The sequence below is a fragment of the Mesoplodon densirostris genome, chromosome 7 (genome assembly GCF_025265405.1).
Source record: "Mesoplodon densirostris isolate mMesDen1 chromosome 7, mMesDen1 primary haplotype, whole genome shotgun sequence".
Taxonomy (NCBI): Eukaryota; Metazoa; Chordata; class Mammalia; order Artiodactyla; family Ziphiidae; genus Mesoplodon; species Mesoplodon densirostris.
Genome location: NC_082667.1, coordinates 120,345,034 through 120,368,692, shown reverse-complemented (window position 1 = coordinate 120,368,692; position 23,659 = coordinate 120,345,034). Strand labels below are relative to the sequence as shown.

At 46.7% G+C, this 23,659-nt stretch overlaps 1 protein-coding gene across 1 annotated transcript in view; it reads right to left on the bottom strand.

The window, feature by feature from the left end:
- FLI1 (Fli-1 proto-oncogene, ETS transcription factor) overlaps positions 1-23,659 on the bottom strand; it is a 114,961-nt gene that overhangs the window by 10,683 nt on the left and 80,619 nt on the right. Inside the window, exon 5 of the mRNA XM_060104844.1 lies at positions 19,498-19,563. Coding sequence (XP_059960827.1) covers positions 19,498-19,563 — 66 coding nt within the window. The remainder of the gene's footprint in view (positions 1-19,497; positions 19,564-23,659) is intronic.

Here is a 23,659-nt window from a genome sequence, read left to right as displayed (position 1 = left end):
CACGGGCCCAGCCGCTCCGAGGCATGTGGGATCCTCCCGTACCGGGGCACGAACCCGTGTCCCCTGCACCGGCAGGCGGACTCTCAACCACTGCGTCACCAGGGAAGCCCGGGACCCCTCTTTTGTTCTCTGATAGAACCAAGCACCTAGAACAGTGCCCAGCCCAGAATAAGCACCCCATAAATATCTGTTGAATGAATGAATAACTGGGCCGATATTTTCTCCTTCTTGCTAAATATACATGCTTCCTCTTGTTGTTCTCTATTTTCCTAGCTGGAGAGAATTCAAAGCCTCTACCCCAGCTGCTCCCCACTAAATGAAGTCTTCAGGGGATTCCAGTCTGGGTGATGGGTGATGGATGAGTATAGACTGTTAACCCTGGCTGCCCTCTGAGCAGAATGGACAACAGTCCATGTATGACAGGGCGTAGGCTGAGACCTGTCCCCACAGGAAGCCCAGGACTAGATGCCATTCATTCAAGTGGCCTGCTTTTTGTTTCATATATGTTTTAACAACGTCATTGTTGAAATGAGGGCTTGTTTTCCTCCTAAAAGTCATACAAGTGAGAACGCAGCAGTGTGGTCAGCTCTAGTCCCAGACACACAGACAGAAATATGTCTACAACCAACACGAAAAATCCTGGACCCGGAGCTACCCAACGACTCATATTCCTGCACAAACACTCTTCCTCCCCGGGCCCGACGCCTGGCTGTGCCAGAGCTCCCTGACCCTCGGCTGCCGGACAGCACGTGGGTTGCTCTCCTGTGGGGTGTGCCTGGCCCACAAGGCAGCCTGAGCATGCCCTGGGCCCCCCACCCTGAAAATGGTGCATACTGTCTGCTTTCTGAGAACTGACTTCTCAAAACACACACTTAAGGGAGTGGCCAAGGGCACAGAGGGCAAAAATGTGACCGTTAGGGACCCACAGAGCAGCTGGTCTCAGAACTTCTGGGTGGCGGCAGACGCTTGAGCAGCAGAAAATTACCCCTGTTCTGACTCTCACTTTGTACTTCAGTGAATGCTGGTACCCCTGGCTTGATGATGAATCTTACTGTGATGCTTTTTCAGAGGAGTCTTCCCAGAAGGGCTTTGCCTGGAGCTTATGGTTTCAGGCGGTCCTGAGATCAATTTTTGCCAAAGCAAAGAGAGACCAGAGCCTCATTCTGGGGAATCTGGGCGCTCCCAGGCATTGTGGGTAATTCAGCTTCAAGTATATAATGGTCTGAGCAGTATCTCCATCATGGGATGCCTGGTGCGGCTGACTTTGACCCTAAATGCCCTCTTAGATTCCAGGAGAGCCTCCTGGGGTGGAGAAATATGAGCTTGGAGATTTTTTTCTGAAAAGTCCTTGTTGGAAGGGGAAAACTTTCTCTGGACGTGACTTTCTCACAGACATGCCAGTGTTAACTCAGCTTCTGTGTGAAGCTGTTAAACGGGTCCTAGAAACCTGGCCAAACATCTCAGGAAAGACATCTCTTTCTGCTCTGATGCCGACGGTTCACTGTCTGAAAGCCCAGTGTCCCAGGCAACGCGCAGCTCCACACTTTGTCATGCCCTCACCTGGAGGCCAAAGATGCAGAGACACCGGCAGAAAAGCCTCTCTCTTCATCCCGTGTGACATGAGACCGTGCTCTCGACTACTGGACAGAAAAAGATGAATTTTCTCTGAGACTTCTCTTCGAATTTCTGGTTGGAAGTACCTAGTCCTGTTTTCCTTGGAAAGGCCAGCTTCTGAATGCAGACCTTTCAGCAGAAGAATGGGCAAGGCCGCCCCTGCTCAGGGCAGAAGCTTCTCTCAGTCCGATCCAGACCTCTTTTCTTGGAAGACTGATGATGCCAAAGGAGAAAAGCTCTAATAAAGGGGACCCCGAACCCAAAGCCCAAACTTCCCAAAAAAGAGCCAAGTCCACCAGGAGGAAGACCCATCGCCCAGACTTTCCCCCATACAGGGAAGACTGTACATGGGGGCAACATCCTAGCTGTAGGCAGAGGACGAGCGAGATGTTCCTCCAAACCCCTCCTCCCTCTGAGGCCCTGGGTTAGAAGAGGCCCAGCTTTTGAGGAGAAGCAGGGCCCAACTGGCCACCAACCCCATTCTGCTTCCCTCTGGGCTCTCCCTCCTGCGGTGCCCACCCGGGACAGCCTTCCCTGCTTCCCGAACCTTCTGAACTTAGGGCCAGCCCCTCATCTGCCGCTGTCTCCCTACGACCCCTGCCGGCGACCACTACCAGATGTCTGACCGCTGGCCTGGCCTCCCACCTCCAAAGCTGTGCAAAGGCGACTGGCACCCCGGCTGTGGAAGGTCGTGGAGGGCGAGGACGCCCTGGTGCAGACATCCTTTCTCTCTGGCAGGTCGGTGGTTACGATGTGGCGTTTAGAATCAGTCCACCCTGGGATGAGACCCCAGCTCAGCCATTTACTCCGCCAAACAATCTCTGTCAAAAGGTTCCTCTTTTTGAACCCCAGGTTCTGCTTCTCTAAGTTAACCTTAAAAACGCATTCCAATATACCTTAGGTGCAGACAAATACTGTTTGATTCCACTTATACGAGGTACCTGGGATAGTCAAATTCATAGAGTCAGAAAGCACACTGGTGGATGCCAGGGCCCCGGCGGGAGGGGGAATGGGGCGGTAGTGTTTGCTGGGGACAGGGTTTCAGTTTGGGAAGGTGAAGAATTTGGGAGGTGGATGATGGTGAGAGCTGCACAGCCATGTGAATGTACTTAGTGCCACTGAACTGTACAGTTAAATATGGTTAAAATAATATGTTTTATATTATGTGACTTTTACCACAATAAAAAAAGGATTAATAACAAATGCTTTATAGGATTGTTAAGGGGATTAAATAAGCATTCGATAAATGGCAACTTAAAAATATACACAGTATACACGTAGTCTATCCCATCTTGCTTGCACCTCTAAGATGCTGACCTTGGTGAACTGAGGTTAAAAAGTCATTACAGGAGGCCCTGAAAATGAAGAGAAGCATAAAGGAAGAATAATTCCCGTGCTCCGAGATCAGTGATTCCCAAATCAGAATAAACTCTGGCTCTCTTTTAGAAGAAGAAATGGATTATCCTGTATCCCAGTTTAGAATCGCCGGTCGGGAAGCTGGCTCTGGCTGGTGGCTCTGGCTGCCTGCTGGTATATTACCAGGCTGAGGGTTTACCCGGCATCCTTCCTGCTCCCCTGACTGTCGGCTCCCCCAGCTCCCTGCCCAGCCAGCCCTGGAGCTCCAAGTTGGGTCCTCACCTCCTTTCAACCCCGTCTATAAGGGCAGCTCGGCCTTTACCTCAGGGGCATCTTATGTTCTAAAGAGCACCAGAGGATCTTGGCTTCCACGGAGATCTCAGGAGGAGGGCAATATCTAGGGAAGGCTTTCCTTAAACTTGGAACGCACAGAAAAAAAACATCCTGGATCAGATTTCCTTTGCTCAAGGATCTTGTCCTGGAATCCAAACAGCCCCCTCGGCCTCAGAGCCGGCCCCGCTGCGTGGAGGAGAATAAAACTACTGTTTAAGATATTCCACGTGCAAAGGGAAGAAAGGGCACGTGAGAGAAATGCTTGAAAAATGGATAGCTTTCAAAGATGAGAATTTGGAGAGGCCAGTGGCACCCTTGTGGGCACATCCTCGCCACGGTCTCACGAGGCTCCCCACCAAGCCGGGACCCTCCCTTGACTTCGTCCCTCCCGTGGGCTCTGTGTTTAAATGACGCACAAGTCTAAACGACCTCTTTATTTTGATAAGGCCTCAAAGTGGGATTTGGGGGCCAGCCTTGTGTGGAAAAGCAATTTATACTGACTCAGTTAATTGGGTGTTTGCCCAAACTCCCCTCCATGTTGGGTCATGCAGACGCAACTAAATGGCAGCCTTTCTGGGTCAAATCTGCCTCAGGTTTAAGAGGATTCTGGGTCAGAAAAAGAAAACCTAACAGCTGACTTAGGTAAGAGGGCTTGACGATGAATGAGAAGCAGTCTGTGTTCAGCCCCCTGGGCTCTGCTGAGAGCCCGGATCTGACCCTCTCCCGTCCGCGTGCCTTGGCTGGGTTGCCCTCCCTCTCTGGCGATACGGGATAGTCTTGCATCTGTTGCATGATTCAGCTTTTGCATCTTTTTCTTCCAGAGTTCTGCAAAGGCTCACCGGTGAAGGTCTCGTGTTTATTACCCTCATCTTGTTCAGCCCCCTGCTGTAATTCTTTGTGCACTTATGCCCCTTTCTTGGTGAGCATCTTTGGGAAGAGACGGACTGTATCTTATCACCTTGTTTCCTTCTCTTGCCCCCAGGTTCTTCCTCTTCCCAGCACCAGCTATTGGGCTTCACTAATACCTCACATTCATTCATTCAACAACATTTTCTTGAATGTCTACCATTGTGCTAGACCCTGTTCTATGTGCTGAGAATACAATGGTGGCCAGACATACGTCCTTGCTCTGGGAGCTCACATTCAAAACAAATAGTAAACGACATTGTATATAAGAAGGTGGTGAGTGGTATGGAGAAAAAGAAAGCAGGTAAAGGGGAGCAGGTAGTGCTGGGACAGGGAGGGCCTCGCTGGCAACACAATTTGAACAAAGACTTGACCTATCTAATGTTATGAAAATCAAGCTCTCCATAGTGCCATACTTTTCTTATGAAAAGTGCCTGGGTCGCCCCACACTGATTTCAAAGCCCTTCTGGGAAGGCAATCCCTTGTTATCAGTTCTTTACCTTGTGAGAATTACTTTATGTTGGAAGACGAAAAAATAAGCTAAAAAACTTGACAGTATCGTTTTGATGTCTGGGTGAGAGACAGTAAAAGGCGAGATGAGCTTAGTCTATTAAAGAGTTCACCAGTTTGGGCATATTTAGAATCAGGGTAATTGCCAAATCTGTTGTCTTAGAATCACACTGACTTAGGAAGGCCATTCAAATGAAGAAACTTAAAATCCCAGCACTTCCTATGATTTGTTTTTGACCTGTCTCTGAAGTGTTTTGCAGGAAAGGGCGTTTCTGAGGGGTCAGTGTGATTGAGAAGAGGACAGGTGAGTTCTCCCTGAAGGAACACTCCATCTTTGTGGCCCTGGAACACTCCCACCTCTGTGTCCTGCTCCCACACATCAAAAAGCACAGGAGTTAAAGACAACCATCAACTCTGGGCAGGTGGAATGTGGTCTCACTTATATAATAGAATCCGAGGTTTCTTTTCAGGCTGGAGGGGACTTCAGACATTATCTAAACCAGACATGCAAATTAGCACAGGCCTGGAGGCCCAAAGCCTGAGAGAAAGCATATGTAGCCATATAAGAATTTTAATAGAAATTGAAAGTATGACTCATAGCAGAAAAACTGCCTTTCTCTCAACTCCTCTAGGATATTGGGCAGGCCAAAGACTTTTGAAGCTTGAAGAGTTTTCATAGTTATACCAAGAACGGTTTTCATTTCTTTGGAAGAGGGGTACCTAAATCTTATCAAGTCTAAGGTCATTTGTGGTGTTATTAAGGGCTCTTAAAGATTTTCATGGGAAGGAATTCCATGATTTCTCTTTAATCCATTCCAAACAGGGAAGCAGTTCACTGCCATGGAAAAAACTCTAGATTGAGGCTCAGAACTCCTTGGTTCCCCTCCCATCTCTGCCAATTATGAGCTGTGTGAACTTAGGCAAGTGACAATCTCTCTGAATCTGTCAACCTATCCGTAACAGGGGAAAAAACGATTCTCCTAAAATTTAAGAATTTGGAAAAGCAAATAGCCTATTTAATCCTCACAGGGTTCTTTTGAGAATAAGTGAGATCATGCATGTGAAAATGCTTTACACACTCCAAATGTCTTCTAAGATTATAGCTGCTATTCTTTTCCAGAGTTTTATTCCTTGGAAAGAAGTTAATCTTTCTTGTGTCAACCAAGGCTAATTTCTTCTGGTTCTTTGTTTAGGGAAGCAGAAGGATTGAATAAATATTTAATTAAATTGACAAACTAGATTTTCCTTCCCCAGTGAATCCATCAGCTGTCAGTTTTATTTACTGAATATCTACAGGCCTGGAAAAAAGGGATACAGGACAAAACTCACCCTTAAAGACGATAAGATAATCTGTAATTAGGTCCATTGATGGCTAGTCACTGAGATAGGGTCCTGAGAAGAGATTGTAGTCTTTGTGGGTAAGGAAAAAGTATCCTGACGAGGGTGGGGCTTGAATTGGGCTTTGAAGGATGTCCTGGATTTTGATAAAGTAATAATCTCACGTAATTTACCACTTTCTCTTTAGAATGTGGCTAACACACGAATTTGAACTTCATCAGAGGTGTGTTAAACTTTTCATTGATCTTCACATGTGATTGCTTACAGATCTCTGAGGCTGGAGGGGAGAAGCCCACGTGGGTTAGTGTTTCTAACCATAGTATTTCTCCCTCAGAGACTTTATCTTCTCTCAAAAGGATATTTCATGAGAAATAATTATTTATTATCTTAGATATAGGCTTCTCTGAAGAGAGTATGATGTTACATCTATAAAAAGAACTTGGGAAAGGTTTTTATCTTAAGATAACAAATGATGCTATCTATGCCTTGGCTTTTCACTAGAAGATTCCCCAAGTCCCTATACCTCTGTCTGGCAGGAGAAAAGCTTCTCTCTTTCTCTGGGGCAGGGAAGCGGGGGAGGGAGAGAGGAGGGAGAGAGAGGGGAAGAGAGATGGAGAAAAATTTGGTTTACGAGCATGGGAATAAACAAACTTCTTTTAAACACTTTCAGCAACTACTGACCCTCAAACAACCTCTCTGTAGAATTTCTAAAAATCAGTGTATTTTGCAGAACAAATGCATTTGGAAGATTCTGTGTGGAGGTGGCCACCAGTGGATTACCTAGAGCATTTGTGGACCTCGCCTTTTCTTCCCAAAGTACTCTGGGACCCCACTCCTCAACACAGCTAACAGCGATCACTTCCAGCTTCTATTACAAACCAAGACCCTGCGGTCATGGAAATGGAGTTACATCAACCAAGGCCAATTTCATTTTGAGTCGGAGCTCTATAATCTGGAATGGGATGAAATGTCTGAGTCTAACTGAAACCTGGTAGGGACGGGAGGGCTAAAATAATAATAGTCAAGAGTCTGGAGATGAATTGGAAATGCAAAACCCAAATGACCCACTCAGTAAGTGTGAAACGCCACTGACAAGTTAGTGGAGCTGTGGTGGCACTCCACCCCACCCCACCCACCGAGTGTCCACTGTCAGGACACCCCTCCCTGGCATTGCTGGGTGGAGCAGCTGTCTGGCCGAGTCCAGTTGCAAGGGTGCTCTGGAGGTCAAGTTGGCTCCAAATACCTTTCCCACAGCCTTGCACCTCTTCCCCTCTCCCTCTGAGGTTTACGTAAAGCATTTTTCTTTATTAAGGTGCAGCAGTGTTCATGTTTTCACTATCACCTTCACTGATGTTGCAGAGCACGGTGGCGCCTATCAGATTCTCCAAGGGAGCATGTAAGAGCAGTTTTGATAAACATGGTGAAAGATGCCCAAGGGGGCAGGAAGGCCAAAGTGGGCACTTCTAAGCAGACAGGAACAATAACAGGGGCCAGGATGCCTGCTGGCACAGGGAATAGGAGAGACCAACGTTGCAATGGCAGAAAGGATGCCGATGCAGAGCAATGAAGGCACATTTTGTCTCTGTTAAGTATTCAAGTAAAACTTGGCTCTCAGTGGTGGCATGATATGTGGGGAGAGAATTTCATAAGCAATGGGAGATGCCTACTCTCAGAACACTCAGCTCCAACTTCGCCAACCAAGGGCACCTATGGATTGAGAAGGGGGTGTAGGCTGGGATGTTGGAGCAGCCTGGCTTGTGTTTTTAAAATGGTCCAAGTGATGCTGATATCCTTCCTTTTCCTGGAGAGCCATGGGTCAATGAAGCTTATTGAGGCACGGCCTTGCCTACCTCTTGTAATTTGAGGAAATTTCACAACTAGATTTATCAAGCTAATATCCACCGCCCTTGTTTTTTTTTTTTTTTTTCTTTAAATGTTGAGCCTTCTTTTAATTAAGTTATTTTTATTTTTGGCTGTGTTGGGTCTTCGTTTCTGTGCGAGGGCTTTCTCTAGTTGTGGCAAGCGGGGTCCACTCTTCATCGTGGTGCGTGGGCCTCTCACTGTCGTGGCCTCTCCTGTTGTGGAGCACAGGCTCCAGACGCGCAGGCTCAGTAGTTGTGGCTCACGGGCCCAGTTGCTCCACGGCATGTGGGATCTTCCCAGACCAGGGCTCGAACCCGTGTCCCCTGCATTAGCAGGCAGATTCTCAACCACTGCGCCACCAGGGAAGCCCTACCGCCCTTGTTTTTTTAAGTTAAGTTTACTGCAATCCTTATTGATCAACAGAGCGTTACAGCATTTCCTTTTCTAAATCTCTTCTTTTTTTCTTTGATTTTTAAAAATGTAATATTCAACACACAAAATGTATAATGTTGTGTAAATTATAAAGCACAATAATGAAAAGGACATTGTGAAGCCACCTAATATGCTTCTTGAAATTCAAGAACTGAGTACCCTGAGTGAGGGTCCTGATTTGAGGACCATAGCAGAAATCAGTGAATCTCACCATATCATCTTAACGACTAGATGACATCAGCTTCCTGGAAGAAATGGGCCGTTCCATGTTGTGCTGGATGGAAGAGGGAGATGCAGCTGTGGGCCTAGCACTGCCTGGGTGGGGAGTGGGCTGCAGTAACAGGCTCTGCTGCTTTCTGATTCCTACTAGCTTTGCCATTTGAGCTTAACGTATCTGTGCCCCCGTTTTCTTATATGCAAGATGGGAATAATAATCATACCAACTACATAAGGTGGTTATGAAGCGTAAAAATGAAGTGAATAGAAAAGTTTTGGGCACAGAATAAGCCCTCGATCAATGGCAGTTGTTATCGCTATGTGGGGCGGTGTTGATAAGAAAGGTAAGGAAAGGAGGGCTGAATGAGCAGGAGTCAACCTTTCCTGCAACACGACTTTCCCTTGTCCTGGTCCTGTCCTTGGCCTCTTTCTCGGTGGCACCCGTAGCAAGAGGACCCAAATCTGAAGGGCCTCCAAGGGGAGTCTAAGCTGATAAAAAATGGGGCGAAAGGGGGTTACTGAAATCTGCTCTCGGCAAGCTCTTCCCTCTCCTTCTGGGTGGGACCAATCACAGCCTGGGGGGAACCACGTTGGGGTCAAATGAAGGGGAAATTGTGGCAGAAAGGGAAAGGCAAGTCCTGAGCCCATCTTTGCAGTGGACGAGGCCAAAATATCACTCTTGGATTTTGAAACATCACGAAGGGTGAGTTTTACAGTAAGTCCTTGGGGAGTAGTTTAAGGCAATTTATCTATAATTTCCATCCATCCATCCATCCAACCATCCAACCATCCATCCATCCATCCAACCATCCATCCATCCATCCATCCATCCAACCAACCATCCAACCATCCATCCATCCATCCAACCATCCATCCATCCAACCATCCATCCATCCATCCATATCAATCATCCATCCATCCATCCATCCAACCATTCATCTATCATCCATCCAACCACCCATCCATCCATCCATCCATCCATCCAACCATCCATCCATCCATCCATCCATCCATCCATCCAACCATCCAACCATCCATCCATCCATCCAACCATCCATCCATCCATCCATCCATCCAACCAACCATCCAACCATCCATCCATCCATCCAACCATCCATCCATCCAACCATCCATCCATCCATCCATCCATATCAATCATCCATCCATTCATCCATCCATCCAACCATTCATCTATCATCCATCCAACCACCCATCCATCCATCTATACATGGCCTTTTCTAAGGCACTGTCCCTGCCTCCAAGATGCATCAAGTCTTGCAAGACCAAAGGCCGTTGGATATACTCTGTCGGATGCTTCACTGGGAAGACAATGGGTACAAGCAAAGCGCCATGGGGCAGAGGTGGTTGAGGAGACATCGTCTGACCTGGGCCACCAAGAGCGAGTGTGGCTTATAGGGTGTGGATTGGGGTGGGAGTGAGACAGCCGAGGAAGGTATGTCAGGCAATGGGAGAATGGGAAGCATTCAAAGTTCTGTTTGAAATGGTCTAGACAGGAATCCATTCACATTTGAAGGACACATTTTTTTGGTCGGAACCTAAATGGGTAAAAACTGTGCTGCTGGCCAAGCTGTCACCCCGCCCAGACTCCGAAGTGACCCAGGCCACGCTGGACAGTATCTCTGTCCATCCTGTTTGGTGGGACCTGGATGGCCTGCAAACATGCACACTCTGGAAAGGGCGGGTTTTGCCTCACAATCCCTCATGAGGTTGGGGCAGTCAACTGATGTGATTGGCTGGAGACAGGAGAGCAGTGCCTGCTTTACTCCAGGGCATCACCCAGTTGTGCCTGCCTGCCCCAACCCCTGGGGGCTCACGGCTGACACCCACCTACCTTGGAATTCCCTCCCCAAGAGGAGAGAGACCTATGGTGGTAGATTTCTTTAAAAATTATCAATTAATCGATCAAACACAGAAACTGAGGGGAATGATCATTGGAAGATATATTTATACATATTTCAAAAAAAAATCTTCGAAGGAATAAAATGTACACAATTTGAATTATTCCTGAGATGGAAGAGCTCCTTCAAATAAGGGGATTTGTGCTGTAACTGGGACTAAACAAAATGCCCCAGCGAAATCCCTCTACCTGCCTCTAACGTGCAACACGGAAAGCCGTTCGCATCGTTATCCTGGAACAAATTTACACTTGTCTTAGGAAACAGGCTAAGTGTTTCCAATAATTTAGAGAGAGTGTGTTCTAGTCGCTGTGGAACCCACACATGCGGTAACAGCGCACACAGCACACCCACGGAACAAAATAACAGTTCTTTTACTCAGAGAAAGGAAGGATAATGGTTACTTAGAAAGTGTCCCAGACAAGCTGTCAAATTGAATTCAGAGAGCTGGAGTCTGACTCCAGGACAGGGCTGGCTGGCTCAGCTCCCTTGGGATTGGGGTTTCCTGCCTGCTACAGCTTACAGACAAAGATTCTTTGTTTCCAGCCCTCTCTCTTTCTCTCTCTCTTTCTCGCTCTCTCAATCTCTCTCTGGTGAAAACACACACACACACACACACACACACACACACACACACAACATGTAGCTCTCCAAAGAGGGTCAGATTGAAAGCAGACAAAACATTAAGTCTGGAATTTCAAAGGAAAACAATTAAAAAAAAGAAAACGGAGAGAGCAAGCTACTGTCTGTTCTATAATCATAAATCTTGCCTTTGGACACAGATACAGCACACACTCACACACACACACACACACACACACTCAGCAATCATCCCTGCTTTTGCTAAAAATGGATTAGGGGTAGTTCATCATAAAGGAAAAACATATAATGACAAAGTTCTTAACAGGCCCTCCTGGGAGGCCTGAATACCCTCAAATTTTAAGTGCACATGAGCAGACACAGAGCCCATGGAGCCACATAACCTGCTCCATGAGAGATGTTATTTACTCCCTAAAAATAACAGGCGATTACCTCACAGCATTACAGGCCTTTTCCTCAGGCACACGTGTTCCAGACCAACCCGCACTGGCCATCCCACACAGGGCAATATGCACGCGGCCCGAGGCCCCGCCAAACACACGCTCACCCCCTGAGACCCTGACTCAGGCTGCTGCGTCGAGCCCACCCCCCACGCTGGGCCCCCAACCTGCCACCCTTGTTCACTGCCACACACACAGGGCACAGGAATCCATATTCTGCACGCATCTACATTTTCTCTATCAAAGCAAAACTTCTCGGGGCATCTTTTAAATCATGGAAAATTTTGAAGATGTAGGAAAGCAGAGAGAAAAGTCTACTGCACCCCGAAGGGCCCTTCGGCTTTAACAAGCATGAACTCATGGTCAACCTGACTTCAGCTCTCCCCCCACCCGTGTCCCCTCCCTGCCCTGACTATTTCGAAGCAAATCCCTGGCTCCTTTGCTGAGCTTCCTGTCACACAGTGACACTATACCCGTCTTTCGGTTTCGTGTAAACCACTAAGAGTCCCACCCAAGGCTCCCCCATCGTGCTCACGTCACACACCTGGGCCCCGGTGTTCCCGGGGGGCACACTCAGGTATACCCACGGGAGCCCACCTGGTCCCATCCCCCAAACCCAGCCTGAGCACACGCAACCCCCGCACAGGATAGACCCCGACATGCTGGGTCTTTGATGCCCACCTTCCCTTCATTCGATACCCATTTCCAGCACCACCGTGCTGGGTCCTTCCAGAGGCCTCCCATCTTTCACTACGACCTCTATCATTAAATCATCAAGGACACCCCATAGGCGATGAAAATGCAGGGGAAGGTGGCGAGAGGTGGCGCTGTAGCAGCCATAGCCAATACACAGCACTGACTTACAGGCCCATCTGTATCTCTGACTACATCCTCTTGAGGGTAGCTGGCTGGGTACCACGTTTCTGAGGCTCAGCCTAGCGTCCTATACATGGTAGGTTCTTAATAAATGAAGAGATGCGTGAACGGGGTGGAGGAGGGCACGAGTCCTGACTAAGGTCCTGAGAGAAGCTCTTCCCTTCCTGTGTGGTCTTGGGGGGACCCACGCCTTCCCTGGCCTCCTATCGCCTGTGTTCCATGAAAGGTTTGGAGTGGATGGTCCACTTTAACATTTAATGATTTTTCATCTCTTCACTTCTCTTAGGGAACTTCTTGTAGGTCACATGCATTTTTCTATTTGATTATATGCAGCTTCATATTATTCCTTAATCGTTCCATATGTGAATCTCCCAAATAAGATTTTAAACAACTTGGCCATCTCATCTATGGTGTTACCACGCCATCTGATATGGTGTCTTTCATAACCCTGGGCGTAGTGTCAGCATGTGGTAAACCCTCAAGAACATTCTAATGATTTTGTGCTAAAATCCTAATTACTACTGTAATCCATGGAGCAAACATATTGTGTACTTACCGGTGCATCAGATACCCTGGTAAGTGATTTATAAGTATAATATCACTCTTGAAGGGGCACTAGGATTGTCCTCATTCTATATGTGAGGAAACTGAGGTGGAAAAAAGTAAGTGACTTGACTAAAGTCACACAGCCTATTTGAGTCCAGAACCTGGGTTTTGAACCAATATGCTCTAAGGCTGAGAAATGAGATAAATACCTGCCTTGGGGAAATGGAGAGCATTAATTAAAGAAGGTTTAAGATGTTTGTTAGATGCTTGATGCAAACTATTATATAGAGAATGGATAAACCACAAGGTCCTACTGTATAGCCCAAGGAACTATATTCAATATCCTGTGATGAACCATAATGGAAAAGAAGATGAAAAAGATTGCATATACATGTATAACTGAGTCACTTTGCTGTGCAGCAGAAATGAACACAACATTGTAAATCAATTATACTTCAATAAGATAAATTTTTTAAAAAGATGTCAGATGCTTGAATGAAATATGTTGAGATGATGAGGTGAGAAGCAGCCTGGAAGGAGGAGTGAACAGCAAGACCTACGTTGGAGTCCTGCTCTGTCCTAAGACCTGGGTGACTTCAAATGGACCCTGTTATCTCTGTGCCTTGTTTCCATTATCTACAGAACGGGGATAAAAATAATATCAGCCCTGCCAGCTCACGGGGATCGTGAGGGGCGCAAGCAACGTAATAGATGTGCAAACACCTGGCAGACAGTGAGGAGCTGCAGAGCCGTGGTCCCGGCTATGTGCACAGGTCCGGCCATCTGGAAATCTCCTTGAGAGAAGCAGGGCTCTCATTAGCATAATCTTCAGCACCGGTTAGGCATTTCACTCTGAAGGACATGGAAAGGTGGTTTCTCCCCCACTCTCTCCCACACTTAGCGTGCAAGAAGACAGACTTTTTATCCATTAGCCCAGGTGACTGCAGGCCAGGGCTGTACCCCCGGCCGCAGGCGACCTGCGTGGAGGAGTGGTTTGCATTTCACAGCGGGTCCTGAAAGGCTTCCCGGGCGGGGGCTAGAGGCTCAGCCTCCACGGGCCGGTTTATGAGTTTCAGGAGTTAATAAACAAGGAGTTCAGTATCCTCTGACTTTTGGAGACTCAGAGGTATTTAAACAGATCCAGCACAAGGAGCTAAGGAAATGAGGGTTTAGGGTGCAAAGCAGCTCTGAAGCAGATCACTGCTGCCCGTCCAGGGGATGCGCTGGCAGGGCCCAGGGCGAGGCCGCCCAGAAACACGGTGGAGCTCTGACCTGCATCCCGGGTGGACACACTCGTCCCTGGGCATGGAGGTCGGAGCTCGAGGTTTAGAGAATCCTCAGTCCTGGCCCCGGGACTCCTACGTATTGGGTTGGCCAAAAAGTTCGTTCAGTTTTAAGCAAAAATAAGACACATCTTTCATTTTCACCAAGAACTTTATTGAACAATGTATTCATTAACCGAACGAACTTTTTGGCCAACCCAATACTTGGAACGGCCGTTTAACTTCTAGAACCCCAGTGCTCTCCGGATAAAATCAGGTAACCAACACCAATCCCAATTACTATTTAGATACACACGATGAGAACATATAAGAATGGGATTTCTGGGGCTTCCCTGGTGGCGCAGTGGTTGGGAGTCCGCCTGCCGATGCGGGGGACGCGGGTTCGTGCCCCGGTCCGGGAGGATCCCACATGCCGCAGAGTGGCTGGGCCCGTGAGCCATGGCCGCTGGGCCTGCATGTCCGGAGCCTGTGCTCCGCGGTGGGAGAGGCCACAGCGGTGAGAGGCCCGCATACCGCAAAAAAAAAAAAAAAAAAAAAAAAAAGAATGGGATTTCTGAGAGCTGAAGTGATGGACTCATGTAAAGCTGTCGGAATCAATATCAATAAAAATTATAACCTCATCAATGACAAGGAGGAAAAAGAACTAATAATCCAGTGGTCAGTTCAACCTTCTCTTCCATTAGTATAACATGAGGTCCTGCTCTGCCTTTTCTAGGTCAATTTGGGGCCAGGAAAGATGAAGATCAACCGCCCAGTGTGTCTCCAAGACAACCTGGGTGGCTCTGAGATGGGTCTCCCTTTCCTCTTCCTGGTTCCTGTCTGCTGTGCTCAATCTTGGCTGCAGGTTTAAGAGTAACGGAGAGAGCTTGAAAAAATTCCCAGTGCCCAACTCCTAGAGATTCTGAAGCAGTTGGTTGTGTTTGGGACCTTGGCATCAGTATTTTAAAACATTTATTATTTTTACTTCTGTTGTATTTTTTTCATATATATATATATATATATATATCTCCCTGTATTATACAGTAAATCCTTGTTGCTATTTTATACATAGTGGTGTGTATCTGTTAATCCCATACTCCTAATTTATCCCTTCCCCCATCCCTTTCCCCTTTGGTAACCATAAGTTTGTTTTCTGTGTCTGAATCTGTTTCTGTTTTGTAAATAGATTCATTTGTATTATTTTTTAGATTCTACACATAAGTGGTATCATATGATATTTGTCTTTCTTTGACTGATTTACCTCACTTAGCTTGATAATCTCTAGGTCCATCCATGTTGCTTCAAATGACATTATTTTATTCTTTTTTATGGCTGAGTAATATTCCATTGTATGTATGTACCACATCTTCTTCATCCATTCATCTGTTGATGGACCCTTGGGGTGCTTCCCTGTCTTGGCTACTATAGCTAGTGCTGCTATGAACATTGGGGTGCATGTATCTTTTCAAATTAGCGTTTTTGTCTTTACTGGATATATGCCTGGGAGTGGATTGCTGGATCATATGGTAGTTCTATTTTTAGTTTTTTAAGGAATCTCCATCCTGTTTTCCACAGTGGCTGCATCAATCTGCATTCCCACCAACCGTATAGGAGGGTTCCCTTTTCTCCACACCCTCTCCAGCATTTATGATTTGTAGGCTTTTTGATGATGGCCATTCAGACTGCTGTGAGGTGATGCCTCATTGTAGTTTTGATTTGCATTTCTCTAATAATTAGCGATGTTGAGATCTTTTCATGTGTTTTTGCAGTTTTTATTGTGGTAAAACATACATCACATAGAATTTACCATTTTGACCATCTTCCAGGGTACATTTCAGTGGCATTAAGGAATTCACGTTGGACAGCCGTCACCATCAGAACTCTTTCATCTTTCCAAACTGAAACGCTGGGCCCATTAAACAATAACTCCCCATTCTTCCCTCCTTCCAGCCCCTGGCAACCATCATTCTACTTTTCTGGTCTCTATGAATCTGCCCACTTATGGTCCCTCCTATGAGTGGAGTCATACAGTGTTTTCCTAGGGCATCAGTAATTTTAAAAAGCTCTCCAGCTCATTCTCTGTGCAGTTAGGAATAGAGGGGAGTGCCAAGCAGGGGTTACGTATGAATTCATCTTTGGGAAGAGAGGATAGTGCAGGGATGTGGATGGAGATGATAGTAGAAAAACTGCAGGGACAGAGAAAAATAATGGAAAAAATTCACATCTCCACCCACATGACATTTAGGCAAGGTATTGCTTTCATGAAAAGGCAGCTAGAAGGGAAAGTCTGTGTTTGTCAGGGAGACTATCCGAAGTAAGGGATTTTGAATCCTACACCCTGGGCTTGAATCCTTGTTCTGCTGTTGAATAGCTGTGTGCCCTTCAGGGAGCCATTTAATAGTCCTGAACCTCACTTTCCCTGTCTGAAAAATGGGGCTAATTCAATCTACTTCTCGGGGATGTTGCTGGGCTTAAAAGCAGAGGCAAAGCACGTGAAAGTGTCTGAGGCATTGCAGAATCCTATACCTAGGACAGTGGTGGCTGCATTGAAAATGGGTAGCAGTTGCTTCCATTCTAATTTATTTTCTTAAGTGCATTAGCCTTGGTATCAGGTGGAGAGAGCATAATTGTTCTAGCTGGGTCCAATCTGTGACCATAGAATATTTAATTTTAGAAAAAGCTTAAAAACTGCTACAAATTAATTTTTAAAATCTAGCCTTACTTCTTGGGCATCAATAACCCTTAGAGAGTGCAATTGTTTTCGAGAGACAAGCTGGAAGGATGATTATGCCATTTTAAAGTAAAAAGGCATACTCATTTGATAAGCACATTGAAGAATCATTCATAGAAGCATTTACCTCTTCAACTTCTTTCTTTTGTGCTTGATGCCAGCACCTGTCCTTTGTGAGATAAACACGTACACTCATGCACACACACACACACACACACACACACAGAGCTCTGGTCCTCTTGTTGGACTCTGGGTTTGTTTGAGGCTGTGTGTGTGCCTTATTCAAACAAGACGGAGCTAAGGTTGCATGACGTCTTCTCTTTATTTTTCCATTTAATATTTTAAGAACCCAAGATAGCTATTAGAGAAAAGAAGAAGAGAGAGGTGGGAAGGAGGGTGAAAAGCAGGGAGAGAGGAGCCTGGCTAGCTTTGTCTTGCTAATGTACTTTGTTTTGTGGACGATGGGCCGTTTAGACAGATCCAGACCACCTCAGGAGGGGGAAGGCGACAGAGCAGCAAGACAGCTCAAGTGGAAAGCTTTACTGGGGACAAAAGCTGCACCTGCAAAGCACAGACGTAACTGTTTCTGGAGGCCAGGGCCGATGCTGGGAGATAAATGCCCGGCACCACCTGACTGAGGGCTTTGCAGTGTGCGCTTGCCTGGATACTGCGGTTCATTCATTTCAGAAGAGAGGCACCTCCTGCAAAAGCCCCAAAGAGCCCAGCGTGGCATTACAAACTCACAAAAGGACTGAGGGAAGGAACAGCAGTGCAGGTAGAGGAGAGGCTGAAAGCTAGGACCCCTGGAGGAGTAATGAATCGTTTATCAGCACAGTTCAACCCAGACAAACTTGCTTCTTAACGAAAACCTGTATTTTAAGTCCAATATCAGATATTCTCTCATTGGTTCTGCCCCCAGAGTCTCCCTGTTTAATCCTGGTGGTGTTAGCAGGTCCCAGCCTGCAGAACTGGAGGAGCTTTCAGGGACCTCCTGCCTGCCTTCCTCCCTCCCTTCTTCCTTCTCTCCCTCCTTCCTTCCAAGCCGTGGATCCCTATCTGCAGATGAAACGAAGTTCAGTAAGTGAACCAGATAGTGCAGAGGGGCCCTGGACGAGAGCAGACCCTCACCTGCAGCAGCCAAGAGCTCGACAGTCAGCGGTGACTCTTACTGGTTTAGTTTGGCCCTTTTATTGGACAGGAAACTGAGGCTCAGGGCATGAAGTGATTTCCCCAAAGTAAACCAGAGGTGCTCTGACCTCAATCTAATATGTTTGACACTGTAATACATTTTGTCTCTCATGGACGTTTGCAACATGATGGTAAATGGGTCACCTAATAAAATGTGGCTTGGACTGTATGATGAGTCAATATGACTTCAGATTTTTTATGGCAAAAGCCAATAACTCTGACTTCGAAAGAAAACAGTAGCAGGGACTGGCCCAGGGTGGGGTAGGAGGTGAAGAAAGTCACAGAAAACCAGGAAAGTTTACAAACATATTCATTATGTTGAAGTTTTCCTCTACAGAATTGTCTGGTCATCATCTGATTATAAATTGTTAACAGGAAACAGGAAGTCTAATGTGATCGAAGGTGTGAACTTGGTTAAGACACCCAGGCTCACTGGGTCTCTGTTTCCTCCATAACCCAAGACAGTTTTGAACCAAACGTCTCTAAGATTCTTCCCGTAGAAGAGCTTTATGTTTCTCTGAAATATTATGCTGTGCTAACTCCATGCAACCAATACTGAAAACTTCTGCCTTCATTCATTCTATGCAGCAGGTGTGCCTTAAAGAAAAAGTACTGAAGGAGAGAGAGCCAAGGAAGAGAGTGCCCCTCATTCTCCTACTCATCCTTCAAGGCCCCACTCAAAATGCCCCTCCTCCATGGAATTTTTCTTCTGCCTCAGGCAGAATTTTTTCACTCACATTTTTTTTCTCCCTTAAACCAGGTACCATGAATCATTCACTTGTTTAAATGCCTGGAATCTAACAGTGTCTGGAGCAGGAAATCTCCACAACGTTGTTTCATGAATAAAGATGCTGAGAAATGTATTGTAATGTTTGCTAAAACCCTCCCTGGCGAAAACCATTTGCTGAGACCATTTTCTTTCTCTTTCAACCAAAGCAAAGCAACTAGACCAAATCTCCAAATCACCACTTTAAAAATGAATTGTATCACTTAAATTTCTTACCAACACCCCCCTGAAAATATGACATTGCAAGAATCCTTGAAATGTTCATTTCATTTCCTTCAATAAAGAAAGCCCCCTTTTGGCTTTGAAAGTGAGCAGCATCTGTTTCCTTCCAAGAGCAACACGCTTTCGTTCATGGAGTAACAACCTCAAGTCACATCTTTATGGAATTATCACAAGATATTTTACAACCTTGTCATGTTTTTGCAACGAGCGGTGTAAGGGGGATCAGCTTAGGCTTCTAGAAAAGCTGAGTAGACAAGAGAGTTGGGATACACACCTGAGGTTCCCCCACCGCAGTCTTACCATCGTGGACTGTGCCAGGCTGGTAATGAGGACAATTCTACATGTGAGAGAACAGACTCACCTTCTTTGACATTCAGTCGTGAGGACGGGTCCGTGTGGGAGGTTGTGTTATAGGCCAACAGTGAACCTGAAAGGCGAAGCAAAAGCATCAGGTTATAACCAAGACACTCTTCTGAGATCAAGACTAGGAGATGGGATGAGAAGTGAGTGGGGAGGGCAGGAGACAGGGAGAAGGATGGAAGGACAGATGACTGACTCCTTGAGAGAAAGAAACAGTTAATGTCACCCATTTGGGGGACCAATCATGCAGGACTGTAATAGCTTCCTGGAGTTAGGGTCCGAGGAAGGTAGGACAGAATGCTCGTGGGCAGGACACACACAAGCCCTCCCAGCAGCCATGTTTAAGGTTCTAGAGTTCTTGGGGCCCACACTATGTCACAGCAGGAACACAGGGCTGGGCACTATGTCCTGGTCCTTCGACCGACTTCCCGTGTGACCGTGAATGAGGGACTTTCCGTGTCTGGATCTTGATTTCTTCACCTTGAACTACAAGACGGGGTGGCAAACTTTTTATACAGACCAGATAGTAAATATTTTAGTCTCTGCGGGCTGAATATGGCCTCTGTTGCACATTCCTCTTTGTTTTTGTTTTGTCTTGTCCATGGGCCAGCGCTGGCCAGATTGGACTGTAGCTTGTATTGCCACGCCTTGGAGGAGAAGCCCGGCCACTTTCTTCCCACTGTGATGTCCTTTGGGTTTACAGGTGGGCAAGGTGCTTGGATCATCACACTTGATGAAGGGGGTTCTAGGAGCTGGGAAAGGGGTAGGGCTGGCAGTGCTCCCTGGAGTAACTTTTGTCTCCCTTTATGCATAGCTAAGAGAGTACAACTCAACGTGAGGCATAAGCCACTGAATTTTCTGTCATCGCAGGGCGCTGATATACGATCTTTTAGAATTAAATGTTCATGCAGAACTACTTTTAGCAAGCACTAAAAGTAGTTCTAGTCTGGGCATTTTCTAGTAGATTTAGTCTGGGCGTTTTCTAGGTTTTTTCTTTTTTATATTGTTGTTGCATGTAAAAAAAATTTCTCCCTTCTTTCCTAAAACTAGACTTGTGCCTTTGTTTCCAGCAAATCCAAGAGCTTTATTTTGGAAAACGTAGGCATTTTTGTCATCCTCGAGGCTCTCCCATGGAAACTCTGAAGTGCGATCAAGAGGGCTGGGATCTGCTTTTATAAGCTTGACATGGGTGTTGGAAGCTAAAAAATCTTTCTAAATCATCCTTTGCCTGCTCCCTGGGACCGAGTGGACGGACTCGGGTGCCAGGGCTTGGAACAGGGAATGGGCTGTCAGACACTCCTATTTTTAGTCTCAAGTCCCGGAAGGGACACGGGAGTGGAGCGGCTTACCTCACCCAGCTGTGGGCGTTTGGTTGCGTGCCTCAGAGAAGCTGTGTGCCCTTCCAGGCCAGACGACGAAGAGAGAATTTTGGAAGGGTCATCCAACTGTCTAGAACCACTGACTTTGGGCTTGAGCAACTATTCCTTTCAGCTCTGCAACAGTTCCAGACAAAAAAAGCAGAGGGGTGGTGGTGGTACTGCGAGAACTCTATGCCAAAGTGTGGCCGTGTGGAGACACCTTTAGAAAGGAGGCAGTCACGCGCTTGGAATAGCCGAGAACCAGATGCGTTTGGTTCTTCCGTTCTCAAAAATATCAAGGACAAAATGATTTTTTGCACTTCATTTAATATAAATTTTTATGCACATGAGAGTTTAGAATTAGACCTGCTTCTTACCACTTACTAGCTTGGTGACCTCCATCAATCTACCCAATCTCTCTAAGCCATAGGGTCCTCCTACATAAAACAGGCTAATAATAACGCCTACCTAATAAGGTTCTTACGAGGTGTCAATAAAATAATACACACAACTGCTCGGAACAGACCTCGGCTCAGAATGAATGTTCAATACACGCTAGGTGTTATCACGACTACTTTTATATCTTTTCTCCCACAGACACCACGATGACACACAATAAACTCTTTATAAAAGAGCTTGCTGGGCATTTGCCTTGTTCTCTGGAATTAGAGTTATGCATGGGTTCTGCTGCAATAAGAAATAATCCTCCGTGACTGGAAGGAGGTTAAGAAATGGAAACAAGCGTTCCAAGGGAAGAGAAAACAGTCTCTGGAGTAAGACCAAGAATGTCTGCCTCTCTGTCCCTGACATTCTCGGCCTCAGGCGGAAACCTCACGGCTGGAGCAAATAAAGAAAAATGATGGTCTTGGAGGACCGAACTGCCTGAGTCATTAGTGCAGATGTAGCTGAGAGCACGAAGCTTAGATAAACCGCACTTATTAAATTTCCCCCTCGGTGAAAGTTCTTCTTTGGGCACACGTGAATTCCAGAGGAAACTCCCAGAAAGCCAAGAGGAAGGGTCGTTTGACCTCTGCAAAGCTTGCATGAAATACATATTTCATGGTAACCTAGGAGAAGGATTTTGCCCTGAAGACTGTTCTTGGTTCAAGTTTCACTCCTAGAAGGAGAAGCTGCCTTCCCTGTGGAGGGGCTGATTTGGGGGTGTCTGACCTCCTTCCCAAGGGACCAACTTTCCCTTCTCTCCTCCCATTTTTTACTTAACCAGTTCCTCAGGCTACAGAGAGTGGCAAGGCACACTCTTTCCTTAAAGGAATTTGTTCAGATGCAAGAAGGTCCTCCCTGGAGCCTGACCTCTCACTCTGTGGCTTTGGATATCTCTCTCTCCTTCTTTGAGGCACCTTCTGCGTGGGGCGAACACCACCTTGTCAGAGGAAACAGGCTGTGATGCTAAGAGGGAAGCCAACACTCTCGGGATGCTTGTCGTCGTGCGCCGGATGCTTTCTGTCTATTTGCTCACTTAATTCTCACGCAGATGATGAAATCAACGTTCAGAGAAGTCAAGTAATTTGCCCAGGATCACACAGCCAGAAAGCCTAGGAGGCAGGGTGCCCATTCCGGTCTATCTACAAAATCTGCTCTCTGCCCAGCAGACACTGCGGCTTCCAGGCTAAATTGAAGAAACAGACAACACTCACCTATGGTGTTGGAATCAAGACAGTGGCTGCCTTTGGGGAGGAAGTGGGGGTGATGGAGGGGGGCACACAGGGGCTTCTAGTATCCCCCTTGACCTGGAGGGACTCATATGAGTGAGTGGATTCACTCTGTGATAATTCCTTGACTTGTGCATTTATGATTTTTGCACTTCTCTCTATGTGATACTTTAATTAAAACGTTTGTTGCAGGCTTCCCTGGTGGCGCAGTGGTTGAGAGTCCGCCTGCCGATGCAGGGGACACGGGTTTGTGCCCCAGTCCGGGAAGATCCCACATGCCGCGGAGCGGCTGGGCCCGTGAGCCATGACCGCTGAGCCTGCGCGTCCAGAGCCTGTGCTTTGCAACGGGAGAGGCCACAACAGTGAGAGGCCCGCGTACAGCAAAAAAAAAAAAAAAAAAAAAAGTTTGTTGCCTTATCTGTTTATGTATTTACATACGCATGAGGGCTTCTATGTGTATCTATGTATTTGGGGCCCTGAAAAGCATGGAGCAGCTGCTGCTGAGAATGGAATAGGCTCCCCAATGTGAAAGCACAAAGACAGAATAATTTCCCATTGTCGTGTCCATCCGTCACTGGTACAGTATTTGGGATCTGAAAGAGGATGGAAATGAACAGAGTGAAGCTTGCAGGTGTGGGTGGAGCCCAGCAATCGGGCTTTCTCCAGCTCCACATTCCCACGAGCGGACCTGGTCTTCCTCTGGGGCACCTGCAGACGAGACAACGGCCGTCTGAGCGCCAAAGCCTTGTCTCCTGCCTTGCAGACACCTCGCCAGCCCCACTGCCAGCCTCCTGAAGCCGGGCTTCCTTTTCTCTGCACTGCCATCAATGGCTCTGGCTGGAGGGTGCTGGTGGGCAGGGAGGAGGAAGGAGGCTCTCTGTTCTTTTTTTTTTTTTTTTACATCTTTATTGGAGTATAATTGTTTTATAATGGCGTGTTAGTTTCTGCTTTATAACAAAGTGACTCAGTTATACATATACATATGTTCCCATATCTCTTCCCTCTTGAGGATCTGTGTTCTGAACAACAGGCCTGGCTGACGACTGAGTCCCGGGAAATCTGGCCTTTTGTTCTGCTTCACCTGTCAGACCTGGCCTGGAAGGGATAATACTTCACTGGCTTAATTGCCCGGAGC